At 39.8% G+C, this 18,560-nt stretch overlaps 1 protein-coding gene across 1 annotated transcript; it reads left to right on the top strand.

Annotated features, from left to right (window-relative positions):
* Positions 1 to 44: 44 nt before the first annotated feature.
* On the top strand, positions 45 to 17,041 carry LOC105326286 (uncharacterized). The gene is made up of 17 exons (XM_011426230.4): positions 45 to 168; positions 1,797 to 2,095; positions 2,210 to 2,364; positions 2,454 to 2,691; positions 2,789 to 2,894; positions 2,987 to 3,086; positions 3,181 to 3,276; positions 3,465 to 3,515; positions 13,792 to 13,876; positions 14,105 to 14,164; positions 14,389 to 14,565; positions 14,861 to 14,999; positions 15,334 to 15,442; positions 15,668 to 15,740; positions 15,958 to 16,113; positions 16,397 to 16,539; positions 16,707 to 17,041. The coding sequence occupies exons 1-17, from the start codon at positions 126 to 128 to the stop codon at positions 16,975 to 16,977; spliced, it is 2,301 nt and encodes a 766-aa protein (XP_011424532.4). The 5' UTR covers positions 45 to 125; the 3' UTR covers positions 16,978 to 17,041.
* Positions 17,042 to 18,560: the final 1,519 nt, after the last annotated feature.

Raw genomic sequence — 18,560 nt, forward strand, 5'->3', positions numbered from 1 at the left:
AAATTAATGAATTTGAGTAGAAAAAAGTTTAAATAGATAAAAAAAAAGAGTTAACCATTCCTCTGAAAGCTGTGTTATCTGAACATAGATATTATATCTGGATATTGTAAAGACCAATCGTGAACATGGGCATTTTTATCCCGATGTCCGTCGTCTTATGTTTACAGGGTAAGGAACTTAAACTCATTTCTTTATCGTAGGACAGAGGGGTATAAGGAACAGGGTAGTGACTATATGTTATATTGATCGAGTCCCCTGAAAGTCTAACATATGTTTTTGTCCCAACACAGTGACTGACCTACATGTACATATACGTTGTACTGTATAACCAAATGTAATCGTAGGATCGTACACCCAATAATGGCGCGGTAGTATCCAAAAGGTTTCTCACTGGCAAATGCACTGAAATTAGACAAAGTCGATGTTATAGGCACGTAGCATGGGGAAGGGGGTGGCCCCTGCATGAGCCCTACTTTTTCTCGATAGAAACTACAATTTTGAAGAAACTGCGACCCTCACTCTTTGGAAAGATGCTAAAATGATAGGGAAATATACATTAGTATGGAAATTGTGTATGCATTATATTACGTACATATACTACCCCCCCCCCCCACCCCCAAACGCGCACGGATATTAATTTTGAAGATTGGCGGAGTGGTGTTTTTTTTCTTTTCTTTTTTGTTTGTCAAGTTTGCAAGGTAACTTTCACAATATCATGTGCGTGTGTTGATCGATTTGTTTAATGACAATGTCCACGTAAAAAGCACGTCAAAAGATTATAATCTATATTCATGTAAATCAACCCATCCATCCAACTATCCATCCATCCAGGGGATCCATTCTGTTTTCAATATGAACAGGCACGTAGCATCAGCCTGGCCCCCCCACTTTTTCTCGCAGCAAGAAATTTTTTAAAATTTACATATAAAAAAATGAATTATAATGGAGTTGGCCCCCCCCCCCCACTTTTTTTGAAGTTAGTAAAAAAATTGATATGAAAAAAAGGAAATGAGAATGAGTAGTCAAATGAATATTACCTCCCCCCCCCCCCCCCCCACGGATTAGGAATTTCATGATTTGGAGGGAAAAAAATTTTGGTAGGGAAGAATTTTTTTTTGGAAGTATAGTTGAGTGCCCCCCCCCCCCCCCCCCCACGGATTAGGATTTTGAAGATTTTTGGAAACTTTAGATTTCCCTTTTTTATTTCTTTTGCTTGTAAAGATTTTTTGGATGGGTCTGGCCCCCCCCCCCCACTTTCAAAAACGATGCTACGTGCCTGATGAATATACATAGGCGTCGGAAACGGGAGGGGGGGGGGGGCTAGGCCGGGGGCTTAGCCCCCCCCTCCCACTTTTTTTTGCAAATTTAGACCTAACCATTAGGCACATAGCATCAGGGAGGGTCTAGCCCCCCCCCCCCCCCCCACTTTTTCTCGCAGCAAACATAAGTGTTCCATGTTCCTAAATTTACCTTAAAAAGAGTGAAGTATTCAAACTGTGGAATCCATAGGTATACTTGCCCCCCCCCCCCCCCCCACGGATAAGGATACTCATGATTTTGGGAAATAGGATTTTTTTTTTTTTTTGCTTGTCAAGATTTCTGAGGATTAGTCTAGTCCCCCCCCCCCCCTTTCAATTTGCTTCCGACGCCACTGATATATACAACGGATATTGCTGATAAATAAAAAAATAATGATAAATTTAATCATTGATCAATTGATATTTTCAATTATGACATTCAAAGAAAAGGTGTTTTTATCTATATAAGAGAACACATTTTTTCATGAAAAATTTCAGGAATAAGAGTCACCACGTCAAGGTCCTTGAATTTTGAGCTGTCGTTGTCGGACGGGAGTTATACATTGGGGACACGCAACACAGCGTTTCTGAAGTCATCAGATACCTTCTTTAGGGCAGACAAGACCATTTACTCTTTGGGGGACGGGAGCTTAAAGCTCACCTCCCAACAGTTGTCCACCGGAAGTGACGCACATGGGGACTACGATGTGATCACGAATTATTACACTGCTGGCAATGCCAACGTATCAACTTCATTTATCATATACCAAGATGTTGACGTAGTGGTATTCAACCAGGTAAGTAAAAACAAACAGCACAGTCGGCCGCACATAGAGTTTGCTAAAATAAATCCCGTCACATTGCACGACCGGAGTTGGTTGTCGTTCGAGTACCAATCTGTGATATTTTAGACGTATCACAATGGAGCCAATGGAACCAAAGCAAGCACGTTTGACCAGACCATTTCCGGATTCCCGAGTGCTCGAGTTGAAAGTTACGACACAGATCTTGGCTATCTGTCTTTCGATGGTTTCATGGCAGGAGACACAAAGAAGCACATTGGACGGTCTGATATATTATACGCATGTAACTTTTGGTAGAACAAAAATATGGTAAATTTGTAATGGATATTATGTTATATCATGGTGTTTTAAGGTGGGATTCTCAGACGGACGCCATTGGAGACGGGCTGAAGGGAGGACCTCTGGCAGTGTTTGACGAACAAGGTCGGACATTTCTCCTCTCAACATTTTCTGGATTTATGGCGTCGTCTGCTTGGCATGATGCTGACAAAGGTGGAGCTGTTTTCTGGGGAATTATGGGAGGTGTTGATGAAGTTCCGGCGAACTACACTTACAGTACCATCATTTACTACGCAGAAGGGATAAATAAGGTTAGTTAATTTATAAGACATTTTCTTGAGACGGTTTAACAAAAATAGTATATATAAAGATTTGACTACACAGTTTATTAATTATATATGATTGAAGGCTTTTAGGGGTTGGGGCGAATTTCTTCAGAAACAATATGGAGAAAAAGAATGGAATACTTGGGAAGACAGTACTTTAATTTTCCTTGGATACTGGACAGACAATGGTGAGAAACTTTAAGGGGCTTGTAAGCCTAGCAACAGATTACTTAAGTGCAGATGCCATATAGCGTACTATTCTGACGTGTCTGTGTTGTAGGGGGATACTACTACTTTCACACGGAACCCAATAAAACGTACGAGCAGACGATGACTGATTTCATTAAGCAGGAGGTGACAATGGCGGGTCTACCCATCGGGTAATGGCCGAAAATAACGTTTGTCTATTTGTCACTTATTCATGCATACCCCTGTCCAAATGGTCGCCGATTTTATGCCCACTTTGTGTTGTAGGTACGTTCAGTATGATTCTTGGTGGTATTACACCGGAACCGGAAATGGCATCAAAACCTGGGATACAAGACCGGATGTATTTCCCGACGGACTGGAGTAATGAGCTACCACTTATATTCAATATTTGATTTAAGATTGACTTCAGCCATATGCTTCAACACACAATATTTTTTTTATCCAAAAAAATGTCCATTAAAGAAAATTATAAGGCAGGTAATTTCACTGCAAAGACAAGCATGCAAGTATATAGCTGTAATTTTGAGAGTTTTTTTTTTTTTTTACAGATACATGTTTAAGACAACGAACATGCCAGTCGCACTCCACAGTAAATATTGGTTTGTGAATATATTAATTTTGGTATCTTTTCAATGTTTACATCATGCATGTTGAAGAATATATTAGGCAGTTATAAGACCACTAGTATTGTTGGTAAATATCTAATACGACGTCAAGGTGCATGTGACGTTGTGAGACATTGCTATTATGACGTCATCATAGTATGACGTCATGGTAACGTTAATATTACTTATTAAGTTCGTTACTGACTGTTTAAAGAAATTTGTGGGGTCGGTAAAGTCCATAGAAGGCGAGGCGAAGCCGAGCCTTCTATGGACTTTACCGACCCCACAAATTTCTTTAAACAGTCAGTAACGAACCTAATAAGTGTTTTGTTTTGTCGAGGACCTAAAGTTTGATATGTAAACAAACGTTTGTGTAGAAAATCAGTTCAAATAACGTTACGTCCGCCATGTTGCCCTATAACACTACCACGCGTATCTTACGTAAGTAGTGCACACGTTAAGTAAAAGTCTTAAGTGATCGTATAGTGGTTTTATTCGGCAAAAAGCAAACTTAATACACAGTCCCAATTCGGGGAAGTCAGAGAGAGATGTTGAGAGTTCGAAAGAGCGTCGGAATTAACCTAACTTGCGAGAAGTTAGTAGTTTTATACTATTTGGGGAAAACAACTATCAAAGTAATACAAGTGTTCATTGGGTGTTAAAAAGCCCCTTAAGAGGGCGCCACCACCTTGTTACTATGATGATCCAAGATGGCGTCAAGCTGGTCAGTCAAGAACCCGCCCTTATTCAGTGTACTTAGGGTCAATCAAGGTTACGACAGGTCTTTACTAGTGGGAGGGTCACTGTATCGTGACCAATTACTGTCATCTACCTGAGCCGATCAAAGGGCTAATTGACTTCGATTAGCCGAATGATGTATGTAATTATTTAGTTTATATCAAACTTTACCCCCTCAGGATATTTGTGTACAAATCGGGAACATAATGTCCAAATTGGAGACATACTGACCAGCAAGGATTTAATTACGGTCATTAAAGGATCATCACCTCAAAACAATACACCCCATAAATATGTAAACATGGTAGCTATTGGCTCTCTCTCTGACCTTCCTTTAAAGCAATAAAGTCTTTGATGGACACAGAATTATCGTGATTCAATTTACATGGAATATACATTAAATAAAGGTATTTACTTTACGAAAGCATTCTATACTGATTCTGAAATTAAATGATAAGTCAAATCACAATAGTTCAAAGAATAATATGTAACGTCCAATCAGTATAGTCAAAGTTATAGGATACGTAAAATATAAAGTCCAATCACCAGTGTTCGATTATATAATAATAGGTAAATATAAAGTCCAATCACCAGTGTTCGATTATATAATTACATGTAACAAGGGCTATTTTGTTACACACCTCCACCACATCGGGAAAAAGTTGCTCAATACACTGCAACTTTTTAAGCACAGTCTCGATACACAAAAGAGTCTCTTTACACAAAACAGTCTCTTTACACAGAAAAGTCTGTATAGAGTTCAGCGTCCGGTATTATCGGAGAATTCATCGAATAGCGTATGACACTTCCGGAATCATCGGAAACGAAACACAGGTCTGGTGTAGGTTCGTCGTAGTCGGTGTCATCGGTAACATCGTCGAAGTGATACTAGAAAGTGGATACTTCTAGAATCATCGGTATTTCCTCGGCTCTGGTTGTGATTATACACAATATACACAAAAAGTAGAAGGTAATTCATCCTTCCGTCATCATCGGAATGTTTAACATATTCCATTTCCCTCATCTGCTTCACTATACATGATTGTAGTTTGCTGTAACAAGTATTTAAAAGTTATTGGCTATGGGTAAGGTAGCATATACCCACGGAAAGTTCTTTAGGAAAGTCCAGGTCGTTGATACAAGTCTAGATCAGGTCAAATAAAAATAAGGCCGTTGATTTACATGAGACGTGCCCAATACATCCCATGTCCGGTAAACCGGAGATGTCCTAATTTGCCTTAGTCAGTAATAGATGTTGGAGCTGACCCAATTAAAGATGAGGCCCGGCTTGTAATCAGTTCAAATCTTGGTAGGTTTGGATAGATAGGCCCGTGTTCAGCAGTCATCCTGAGCGTCTCTGGAAATTGTTGAGGTAGCAAGGTCGCAGTAGGTTCAGTCTCTGCAGGCGGCGCAGTGGATAGTGTAGGAATGTCGCCACCTTGGGTCTTGACCGCTGCATACGTCGGCAGTACAGACATCTTATATTCCCCACTATCCCCCTTTGCATTCCAGAGCCCAATTATTCTACTCTTGATTCGTTTACGACATTTAATACCAATTAAACATACGACAATGAGTAAGATACCCAAAATCCCTATGAAAGGAAAAGACCAATGGGGTAAGTAAAACTTTTCTTCAGGTGGAAAATACATGTACTTTAGCTCATTTTGCAAATCATCCATTTCAATGTGTTTAATTTTGTTTAATTTAAAAGGATAAGTAGAATAGGTAAAGTTTGGTAAGGTTCGGTGAAATTTTTCCCATATATTTTTGGTGTTGAGGGTGTGTACAATTGTAATATTTAGGTGGTTTTCAGGGAATTTGACAGTCGTTTCTCGGCGAAAATATGGGGATAAGGTTATTTGACCGTGTACAGCTCGACATGACATCGGTAAACGCAGCACGCCAACCGGAGGCTTTACAGAACGAATCGTGGTCTCTGTACCGCGTTCACTTGTCGGGCAGACTTGAGAAAATTTCAACTCTTGGACTGTCGACACAGCCCACTGACCATCGCTAATATACTGCGCCAGCGGCAAATTACTCACATGAACTACTTTTTCACAAAACGTTTTTATTGCATTCGCCTTTTCCATAAAGAGGGCCACTAAGCAGGTTTTACTCAAATGTACGGGATAAAGGGGACTCTTAATGGTACAAAAATCTTTGACGACATTGGTACACTTATCTAATTCGTGTGAAGTTAATAGGACATACTGGGTTCGGTCTGAATTGATTGCTAGCATTTCATTTTCAAGCGCGTATCTTGCAACAAAATTCTTATCATTGGAATTAGGAGAAAGCGGTTGTTCCGAAGCGGGAACGGAAGAAGTGGTAACTAGTGGAACAGGTAAATTGTCAACTTGGTATACTTCAACCGTAGAATATCCGTCTAAAAGAGGGACGTGAACAATGGGAAATAACTGCTTGGCTTAAACGTCCCATGGCCAACATATTTAATTTATAAAAAAAAAAAAGAAAAAAGAAAAGAAAACAAATATACTTTACTAACAATGCTTTAATCATGTATCTAGCTATTCCCACGCTTAAGTCAGTCATTATGACCTAAAGACGTAAATATCGTCCGGATTTTAAAATCCACGTGGTGAGGGTATATACGAGTTTACAAAAATTGATACAGTGCTTTCAAGAGACCCTTAGCCTTTATGCTCCTTGGTTTGGGTCTCTTGACCTTGACCTCCCCAATTGACATGTCGTCGTCCGAATTTGACCTTATGTCATCCCTCCTGAGTTGCTCGTCTGTCAGTGGTTCATTATTCATAGTATCATCGGTCTCAATGTCGTCGGGGTCGAGTGTCAACTGATCACTAAGTTCGTTTGGCCTATCAGCTAAACGTTCTTCCCTATGTCTTATTCGTCTCTGTAGTTCGGCCAGTGGTATGTCATCCTCATCAGAGGAGTCCGTCCTTTCGTCTCTGAACTTGTCATCGAGAGCTTCCGGCCCTTCGTCTTCGGAACTCGTTCCGCTTGAGGGATCGTCCGTGTTCGGTGGTTCCGCATATTGTGCCCGTCGTAGCGTCCGGGGTCTATTGTCACTCGGAACCGTCCATTGGTCAACGTTAGCCAGACGGATGTCGTTTGCATGCGTTTTTCTTGTCGACCCGTCTAATTGATGTTTTATTACAAAAGATACCGGCGATGTTTGAGTGATGATTCGGTAAAAGGGTAGCCACCGCCGATCCAATTTGCCCTTAGGCGTATGGTTACGTAGGTATACCGCATCGCCGATTTGGAATTCAACTGGTTTCGCGCCTTTGTCCGCGTATTTAGCTTGTCTTTTCTTAGCTTTTGCGAGGTTTTTATGGAGTTGTAGGAAGCTCCGATGTTGCAGTTCCAACGCAATTTGATGATGCTCATCGCCAAGGTATTTACGGCGGGGACGCAGAATGTTATCTACCGGCAGCACAACATCACGGTTGAATACCAAAAAGTAGGGCGAGAATTTCGAGGTTTCGCTAACGGTGAACCGTATGGCGGCCAACGCTTGGTTAAGGTACACATCCCACGTAGTTGGGTTTTCTTGAACTCTCTTACTAAGGATATTGTGTAAAGTCCTATGGAACCTTTCGATTTTGGCGTTGGATTCCGGATGATAAAATGCCGACCGAATGTGAATAATGTTCAAGTAGGCTAAGGTTTCCTGGACTTCCTTAGCGATGTTCTCAGTACCATTGTCACTAATAAGGACTAGTGGGCATCCATAGCGTGGAAAGATCTCTTCGATTATGAGGTGGGCTACATTTTCGGCAGTCTTATTTTTGACTGGGAATGCCTCCGGATATCCACTGTAGATATCGATAAAACCTACAATATAGCGGTTCCCCGATAGTGACGTCGGGTATGGTCCTGATAAATCTACGGCAATCTTGGCCCATGGAAACGGTGGAATACCAGTGTCTTGTAGTTCCGCTCGTTGCCTCTTTAGATTTCTCTCCTTACAACGGATGCATTTTTCAGTGTATTCCATAAGCTCCTTATACAAGTTAGGCCAATAATAACTCTGCCTAATAGTAGCATAAGTGCGGTCCACTCCATAGTGCCCTAGGTCATGGTGTCGTTTAAGGACACCAAGGCGCAAATGGGTCGGAACAAATAGCCGTAGGGACGGATTGCCGTCTGGGTCTGATAAGTAATAAACGACATCGTCGATTATTAAATGGTGTCTAGCCTCTGATTTGGTGGCTGTTGCATTTTTCAGACGAAGTTTTAACCTAGTCAAGTCCTGGTCTTGAGACTGTTCTACCACCAAGTCTAAATTAGGGAAGGCTTCCTCCTTGTCAGGAATATCCAGATCTTTGTCTTCTATTGTGGAGTCCATATGATCCTTAGGTCGAAAATTAGAAGAATCAAGGATTCCGATCTTGTATGTCTTGTCGCTTACATCCGGTCCCGTCTCTGTGCAAATATCAGAGTCATCAGTCAGTAGTGAGTGATCTATCCGAGAGAGGAGGTCAGCGCAAGAGTTTTCTGTACCTGCAACATACTCTACGGTACAGTCATATCCAGTCATACACATTGCCCACAACTGGATTTTCTTGTTCTGCATGGGGGATTCCAAGACATACTTCAGTGGTTTGTGATCTGTGCGGATGATAAAAGAGGCTCCATGCAAGTACGCGTCCAGTTTTTGCAGTGCATAGTAGATAGCGTAAGCCTCCTTTTCAACAACAGACCACCTTGTCTGTGTGTCACTGAGTTTGTGGGATAGGAAGAAGAGAGGTTTCTCATTCCTTACGTTGGGGTTGTCAGGGGGATCATCACAAGGTTGAGTCAAGCAGGCCCCAATAGCATTTTGGCTCGCATCCGTATATAGTATATAACTTTTGGTGGGGTCCGGATACGCAAGGAGCGGCACAGTACTCAAGTAACTCTTCAGTTTCTCAAATGCAGCAGTACACTCTTCTGTCCACTTAAACCTGGCATGTTTTCTTGTAAGAGCTGTCAGGGGTTCTGCAACCTGTGAGTACTGGGGAACAAAACGTCGATAGTATCCAGTCATGCCAATAAACGACCGAACATCGCGGACACATCGAGGTTGGGGCAACGCTTTGATAATTTTAACTTTCTCTGGGTCGGGCTGAATACCTTGTTCGCTGATGATAAAGCCTAGATAATTGGTTCGATTTTGATAAAAGGAGCATTTCTTTAACTTCAATTTAAGCCCGTGATGTCGTAACCTATCAAATACCTGTTGAAGATGTTGTTGATGTTGCTCTGCGTCTGTTGACCAGATGATCACGTCATCAAGATAAGCTGTTGTAAAGTCTTCTAATCCCTGTAAAACCACTGCCATTAAATTTTGAAAAATTGCTGGAGCATTGCATAACCCAAATGGCATAACATTAAACTGGAAAAGTCCACGATGACAGGCAAATGCCGTTTTTGATTTCGATTCCTCGTCCATGGCCACTTGCCAGTAGCCGCTTTTTAAGTCCAGCGTAGTAAAGTACTTAGCCTGGCCTAATTGTGCGAGGATATCATCTATCAGTGGCAAGGGATAACTGTTTTTCCTGGTGATGTTGTTCAAGGACCTGTAATCCACACAGGGTCGGTTGCTCCCATCTGCTTTCTTCACAATTACCATCGGGAAGGACCATGGGGATACTGATCGTTCTATCACCTTCGCTGCCAGCATCTCATCGACTGCTTGGGAAATTATTCTTCGTTTATTCAAAGGAGCGCGGTATGGTCGTTTCCTGATTGGGTGATGGTCACCAGTGTCTATAGACATCTTGACGGTATCGGTCCGTCCTAAGTCCGCGTCTGACTTCGCAAATAAGTCAATATTTTTTTCAAGTAAATTTTTAACCAAAAGTTGAAATTCGTCAGGTGCCTTAAAATCGAGGGCGCCTGTCTGTAAAGCGTTTATTTCCGGTATCGGATACGGATCCGACGTGCGCGGGTCTTCAACACGTTGATCTGTAATCGGCTCGCCCCGGGCCACAACGGCACCTCGTCTTAAAACCATACACTTACCTGTGGTATTAACGACTATTACCATTGAACGATTTCTTTCGTTCCTTGGGGCTACCGCATTACAGACCAGTAATCCTGGATTTAGGGACAAAAATCCGCGATCAAGACCATAAATTTCAATTTCGCGGGAGCGACAATTACTACCAACCTTTACCGGTACTTGTACTGCTGTCTGGGGTTTTATTTTAACTTTACCTGTGGTTCGTAGCAGGGAAGATATGCACAAATCATCATCCAATGGTACGATAGAATCATTAATTTTCAGTGAGGCCAGTCTGCAATTCGTACCTTTTTCTACAGATGAGATATGCACATCCTCCTCCAGGGGCACATACGCATTCTTAATTCTTAAAGATTTTAGGTCAAAATACAACCTAACACCGTTACTAAGCAACCAATCACGGCCAAGGATTACATTTCTGGTCATTGAGCGCGTTACATAAAAATCTTGTACAACACTATTTCCGCCAATAATAAAAGAAATTCTAGCCACTCCATCTATGTCTAGTGGGGAACCATCCACACCCATTAAATTTAACCTTTTTCTTTGTAATACTGGTTTGTATTTTAGTGAATCGTAAATTTTCCGTTTGATAAGACTCACCTCTGCTCCAGTATCCACTAAAGCCCTAAGTTTCTGGTTCTGAACTTTAATTAAACAAGAATTTGGACTACCAGCAAAATTAATGAAAGCTGATTTTAACTTCTTGGCTGGTGATTGATTACTTAGTTCTCCTAATCTTACCTTTCCTCCTCCGCCGCCGGCCTCATTGCGACGGAGGGTTTCTAGTTTAAACGGTTTTTCGGGGTGGGACGTTTTCGAGCTTGGGGCTGTCTTGTTCTTTCGGGGCAATTTCGAGCTATGTGACCTTCTCTTTTACAATTAAAGCATGCATTCTCAAATTGTTCAGTTCTGGGCCTTCTTCTATACCGCATGTGACCTATTTCCATAGGCACAATAGTGCGAGGGGCAGGGAGGGGGTTTTGAGGATTTAAAGTTGGGATAGGGTTAGGCAGATCAGGCGCGACAGGTCTGAGCCTGGGAAATACCACCTCTTCCGGATCTCGCGTCGGGACAAACTCTTTCCCTAACCGCATTTTAACCTCGGTATGAAAGTTCTGTATTGAAAGCGCGCTATCCGCGGCAGCCGTCAGCGTAGTCGGCTTTTGATGCATGATTTTAATTTTCATGTGATCGTCGGACATACCGTCAATGAATAATTGTACCAACTGGCGCTGTACCTCAGGAGGGTCAAGGCTGTCAAATGCATCGAGGGCCAGTCGAGAGAGTCGAGTGCTGTACACTTGGACATTTTCTTCAGGTTTTTGTTTAATTTTGAACAGGGATGCATATGCGTGATGTTTGTCATTACATTCCCCAAATCTTAAAATTAGTTGGTTTTTCAGGTGCCCCCATCCCCTTTCTACAGTTTGGTCATGCACGCGCTGTTCAATGTACAGGCCGATATAGTCACTTACATCCCCCCTACTATGTCTTAGAGCAAGACGGACTTTTTCATCATCTGTCAAATGGGGATTTAAGACCAAAGCTTTGTTTATTGCATTTATCCAAGCCCGGAATTCCGACGGCTTCCCCGAAAAAGGAGGTGTATCAATTATGATTTCTTGCTTTTTAATGGCGATTTTAATTTGTTTGAGTTTCTCATTCACTGTCGTACTAAGTTCAGTAAACCCTTGCTGTATCGTACCAGCAACAATAGTTGTGGCTTGTTCTAAACCTTCAGTCATGTTTACCAGACAATAAATACCCAAAAGAATAATAGAATAAATAAGAATAAATCAAGAGTAGATGAGACTCGGACTTACAAAACAGGACAGTAAAGAATAATAAAATTGTCTTACCGTGACTGGTTAGATAGATCCAAAACTCCAAAGTCTTTTAAAGAAGGTACAAATCCTGGTCGCTGGCGCCAATCAGCCCGTATAACACTACCACGCGTATCTTACGTAAGTAGTGCACACGTTAAGTAAAAGTCTTAAGTGATCGTATAGTGGTTTTATTCGGCAAAAAGCAAACTTAATACACAGTCCCAATTCGGGGAAGTCAGAGAGAGATGTTGAGATTTCGAAAGAGCGTCGGAATTAACCTAACTTGCGAGAAGTTAGTAGTTTTATACTATTTGGGGAAAACAACTATCAAAGTAATACAAGTGTTCATTGGGTGTTAAAAAGCCCCTTAAGAGGGCGCCACCACCTTGTTACTATGATGATCCAAGATGGCGTCAAGCTGGTCAGTCAAGAACCCGCCCTTATTCAGTGTACTTAGGGTCAATCAAGGTTACGACAGGTCTTTACTAGTGGGAGGGTCACTGTATCGTGACCAATTACTGTCATCTACCTGAGCCGATCAAAGGGCTAATTGACTTCGATTAGCCGAATGATGTATGTAATTATTTAGTTTATATCAAACTTTACCCCCTCAGGATATTTGTGTACAAATCGGGAACATAATGTCCAAATTGGAGACATACTGACCAGCAAGGATTTAATTACGGTCATTAAAGGATCATCACCTCAAAACAATACACCCCATAAATATGTAAACATGGTAGCTATTGGCTCTCTCTCTGACCTTCCTTTAAAGCAATAAAGTCTTTGATGGACACAGAATTATCGTGATTCAATTTACATGGAATATACATTAAATAAAGGTATTTACTTTACGAAAGCATTCTATACTGATTCTGAAATTAAATGATAAGTCAAATCACAATAGTTCAAAGAATAATATGTAACGTCCAATCAGTATAGTCAAAGTTATAGGATACGTAAAATATAAAGTCCAATCACCAGTGTTCGATTATATAATAATAGGTAAATATAAAGTCCAATCACCAGTGTTCGATTATATAATTACATGTAACAAGGGCTATTTTGTTACAGCCCTATAAATTTTGACGCTTGCCTTTTAAAGAAATTTGTAAGGCAGCCACGTGACGCGTTTCATCCAATGACGTCGCGACATTCTAGTCCGAGGCAAAACAAAATAATATGTTTATGTTCAAATCAGTTTAGATAAACCAGTCAAAGCGTTCAGATGTGTTTTCATTCTATCTGACTCAAAAACCACTATACAATCGCGACAAGTATTTAAAAGCAAAGTAAGAATGAGCATTTAACGGTGAAGTTGTGCAAATAGACGATGCTAAATTGTTAGATCTTTCCAAGCGAAATATTTGAGATTTTTCATATCGTTTTCATATTGGTCAAATAGAGGCTTGCATGCATGTACATATAACGTGCATAGTATTACATGTAATTATATAATCGTCACGATAAACAGAAGCAAACCGATTTCATGAACATCTAGTACATTTAACAACAATTTAAAATCATATATAAATAATCGATTTTCGTTTGTATGACTTTCTGTCTACGCAAAAATATAGAATTCAAAATTAAATATATAACATTTGAAATATCAAACAGGTGGTTATATCTAATCAAAAAGTACAAATTGATAAAATTTTCAAATACCGTTATAAGACAGATTTTTAAAGGTTTAATTATACAGGTCAATAGACAATACATACGCAAAACAAAATGGCGGGAAATATGATTTCATTATCGACGGTATTGGCGCCCTACCTTTACAAGCAGTAAGTGCGTTAACGCTCTAACTTCTCAGAATAAACGTAATGATTAAACACATAGTTGTATATTACATTTATTGGATTTGTTTAGTGATATTTTATTTTAAAAAAAAACAAAAAACCTTACGATTGAGCCTTTGAATGTAGTCACTGATGTACACGTTATTTTTTTCTATTTTAAACATCATATGTCTTTTAAAAAGTGGATTTTGGATTGCAGTTCTTACTTTCCAGGAGTTTTGGGAAGACCTATTCAATAATGCATCAAAGTGGGGGATGTTCATGTATGAACAAGTAAGTTAGCTTTCCAAAGGGGAGACGTAATTATATATTTCTACTAGCTAGGCTGTCTATAAGAAATGACTTTTTCTAATATTTCTTAAACTTCAATGTTCATGAAATTGAAACATTCGATTCTAGTCTACATAAATTTATTTTTTCATCTATTTTTATTTTGGCACAAATTAGATGTCCCAAACACACGTGCACACATATAGAAAGTTGATCTTTATTTACAGGATTGGCTAAACGGGGAGCTGGACAGGGTAGATAAACTGAAGACGGACCTGTTCCTGGGAGAGCAGTGGCTGACACAGATGCACGCCGCCGCCGCCAAACAGTACAACTCCATTCAGTACTGCATGGCTAATCCTCGTCACGTGATGCAAGCTCTGACCCTTCCCTGGGTCACACAGGTCCAAACCATTCCGTACTAATCAATATTTTCTTATAAAAATGGACATGTATTTACTGTATAGATTCATCAAAATTCGTTGATTTCGAGTTTTAGTGAATTTCGATGTTAAGTTGATGGACAAAGTAAACTGTTGATACAATTGCAATTTCCAATAACAAACTGTATGAATAAAATAACTAGTATAAGCCATCATCATTGAATAAATCCACGAATTAACTTTCTAGAATGATTACCTTATAGAAACAAATTCAGAACGCTGAAGGTAACAAATTGTCTTTGAACTCACTGACTAGGCTAGGGTGAGCGAGGACTACCACCCGGGCGGCGACCAGTGGAGGATTGGTGTGACGTCACTGTTTGTGGGCGCTCTCGGGATGCGACCATCTAAAGACACCTTCTGGACAGTCAGAACCCAACCAGGAGACCCACCTGGTGTTGTTTCTTAAAACATTAGTACAAATGATAAAGATTGCTAAAAGATCTAGAGATGAATAGCAGTATAACAAAGTTCACTCGGATATGAACTACATTAGCCACGTGATCGAATCCCTTGAAGCCCAAAGTGCTCCTCTCAGGAATGCAATTAAACATATGAACGTTTTGTTTGCTTACTGAGAACATATACATGTATTTTCATGAATTCTTTAAACAATTAATAGAAGGGGAAAACAATTTGATATTTTGAACTGAATAGGACGAATTGATTGTTACAATCGTCTTTGATTATAATTAAGGATCTTAGTATCATGATAATGATTCCCCACAGGTAGGACCGAGCCGTACAGTGGACTGAATGCCGCGGTGGCAACTCTGTCCATGGGACCGGTGGGGCCGAGTGATAGGGTCGGGGCCGTCAACGTGTCGCTACTGATGCGGTAACTTAGTGCTTGCAGTCTCGTCATCATGAATCAATGAATGTTCAAATATTGTGAATATGCTGAATAGAACTATATAATCAATTTAAACAACAGAAGGGTAAAAAAGTCTTTAAAATTGGTTGCATATCTGATTTAAAATAACAACCCGAAACGTGTCCAAGTAATTGTGGAACACCAATATAGACAAAATGTGTTTGATTTTTTTGCATTGTGCTCGCACAGCTGCTGTGGGGAGTATGGACACATCTATAAGCCAGACAGACCCATATCTGCAACAGATCTCCAAATCAAACAGGTGGGACAACTTGAAAAAAAAACTCCTTAAATTATCATACACCGGTGTACATGTTTGCTGTAACATTTTTTTTTGTTTATACGAATTCAAATAGATAATTGGCAAAGATTTAGGGTTAGGTGTTCGAAACACCAAATATGTTATTTAATCCAAGTAAAAAATTAGTAATTGGGTATTATTATTAGTTTTAGTGAAAATAGGTCTATTTATCCTCCAGAAAGCCTTTTCAGACATAGATATGGAGGTGTGGTGGACTCATACCACAATCCGCGTCAACAGTACGGTCATCGACGTCAACTGGACATGGGGCGTGGTCCTAGCCGTGGACACGCCCACCGATCTCGTTCTACACAAGGCGGATCTAGATTTTATGGTCAGTTGAGGGAAATTTCAGACCAGACGGATTTTACCTGTAGTTATAAAACAGTCGGCCATTTTTTTAATGAAAACTTTGAATTAAATTGCAGTGTTTTAGAGGTCATTTAACATCATCTGCTCAAGGTCTAATACGGTACATGCAACAAATGAAAAAAAATCGACAATTGTTTTTAAAGAGGGAAATAATGGGTTTACGGCCTTTTCCTTGATGATTACATTGATATGTTTCTTGCTAATCAAATGATCGACTATTATAACATTATGTTTCCTCTATGTAGGATGATGGCAATGATTACGGGGTATTTAGTTACAAAGATCCAGACTCTTTTCGTGTGTTCGATGTAAAGACTGGATTAAAACTTCCTATGTGTACAAAGGAAGATTTCTGCTTGTACCACTTTCCACCTAAAATTTCACACAGGCAAGAATTACAAATATTAACATATGTATTTAGTTTGATTTATAATATTTTACGCTGAAAGCTCCAAATTTTAAACTGAACACATTCTTTCAAAATTCCACTTCGCTTTATGTAATGTCAGGTGATCACGATTTGTGTAATATCCACTTCTTATTTTTTCATTTTAGTGGACATGAAGTTTATCTTTTGGGAGAAGTGGAAAAGTGGATGCCGGTGAATAAGATGCGAACTGTTGGGATTAATTATTTGGATGACGATTTGTTGATTAATATTTTTGGGAAATACGGATCGAATGTCACATTACATTACGTAATCGACGGGCAGCTAAAGAAAGCCACGTGCCAGATTATCAACAGACTCTGGAACTGTGTTTCGCTTATTACTGGCAAATGCATCTATGACAACTATTTTGTAGACGAAGATACTGACTCTTATTAATGTTTTTATGTAAATGAGTGTCCATTAAGTCCATTATAAAAAGTATAGCTTATTGCCTCATATATTCCCATCTTATATGTCGTAAAGATTTTAAAAAGCTGGCACATATCATCGTTTTTGAAAGTTGGGGGAGGGGGGGGGGGGGGCAGACTCATCCAAAAAATCTTGACAAGCCAAAACAAAACAAAATTGAAAAATGAAGAAGAAAGGTGAAAATCCAATTCCGGGGGGGGGGGCTATACTTTAAACTTCAATTCCATTGTCTATTTCCTTATTTTCAATTCAATTTTTAATATGGTCCCAGAAAAGGGGGGGGGTAACTCCATGTTAATTCAAATGTTGTATGTAAATTTAAGAAAAATCTTTGCCGCGCAAAAAGTGGGGGGGGGGGGTGGGGGGGCGCGCCCCCCCCCCCTCCCATGATGCTATACGTACCTCAAAGGAAACAACCACGATTAAGGTAGACCAGGATTTCACGCATCCGGTTTTTAGCTCATCCTGTATCTAAGTTATTACTTGTCCTATCTACACCAAACTTGCATGGATGCTGAATCTGGCCCATGAATTTCATATGCTGGAGGAGGTTAAGGTTTCTGGAGCAAGTTAAAGTTTTGTTGCAGGACCCCTTTGATAGCAATTTCTATAATATAAAGAAACCCTAAATTGTTAAATAAAGATATTTTCAAAATATCTAAGTATGTGAGTATTGTTATCTAAAATTAGTTATTACAATAGTATGTCTCTAAGTTACTACTGGTCCTAACTTCACCAAACTTGCATGGATGGTGCATCCTATGATACTGATGCACCTGACGGGCCTAAATGCTGAATCTGAGCCATATGTTTTGGATGCTGGAGGAGGTTAAGGTTTTTTTGGAACAGGTCACATGTTTTATAGATAATAATACTATTTCAAACTTGCATAGTTGATTTAACTACAATATAAATAAATTGCAGAGGTAGCTTCAGGTGCAGAGCCTGATCTCTATTATAAAGGATGCTAAAAAAAATTCCTACCTAACTCAAACCTGCTTGATAGATGTGTTTGTTGTTAAATGATCAGGCACGTAGCATCGTTTTTGAAAGTGGGGGGGGGGGGGGGGGGACTCATCAAAATCCTAATCCGTGGGGGGGGGGGGGGGGGGGGGGCTGGTGTACTATATAACTTCAATTTCACTCCTCATTTCTTTATTTACATATGATTATCAATTTTTTACATACTTCCAAAATGTGGGGGGCCAACTCCATGATAGTTCCATTTTTATATGTAAGTTTTAAAAAAATTGTTGCTGGGAGAAAAAGTGGGGGGGGGGCAGGCCCTCCTGGCTCCCCCCCCCTGATGCTACGTGCCTGATGATATAACATGATTTCTATGATATAGTATTTTATGATATGTTCCACTATTGTTTTATATAAGACAATATTATATCATATATTATATTGTTAAGAAATGTTTTATGATACGATATGATATTGTTTCATTTTTGTACATTATGATATGATATTGTATCATAATATTATTATGTATAATATTGTTTATTATGATACAATGTAGTATAATATGATATTGTATTATATATATT

Source organism: Magallana gigas, chromosome 6 (assembly GCF_963853765.1).
Source record: "Magallana gigas chromosome 6, xbMagGiga1.1, whole genome shotgun sequence".
Taxonomy (NCBI): Eukaryota; Metazoa; Mollusca; class Bivalvia; order Ostreida; family Ostreidae; genus Magallana; species Magallana gigas.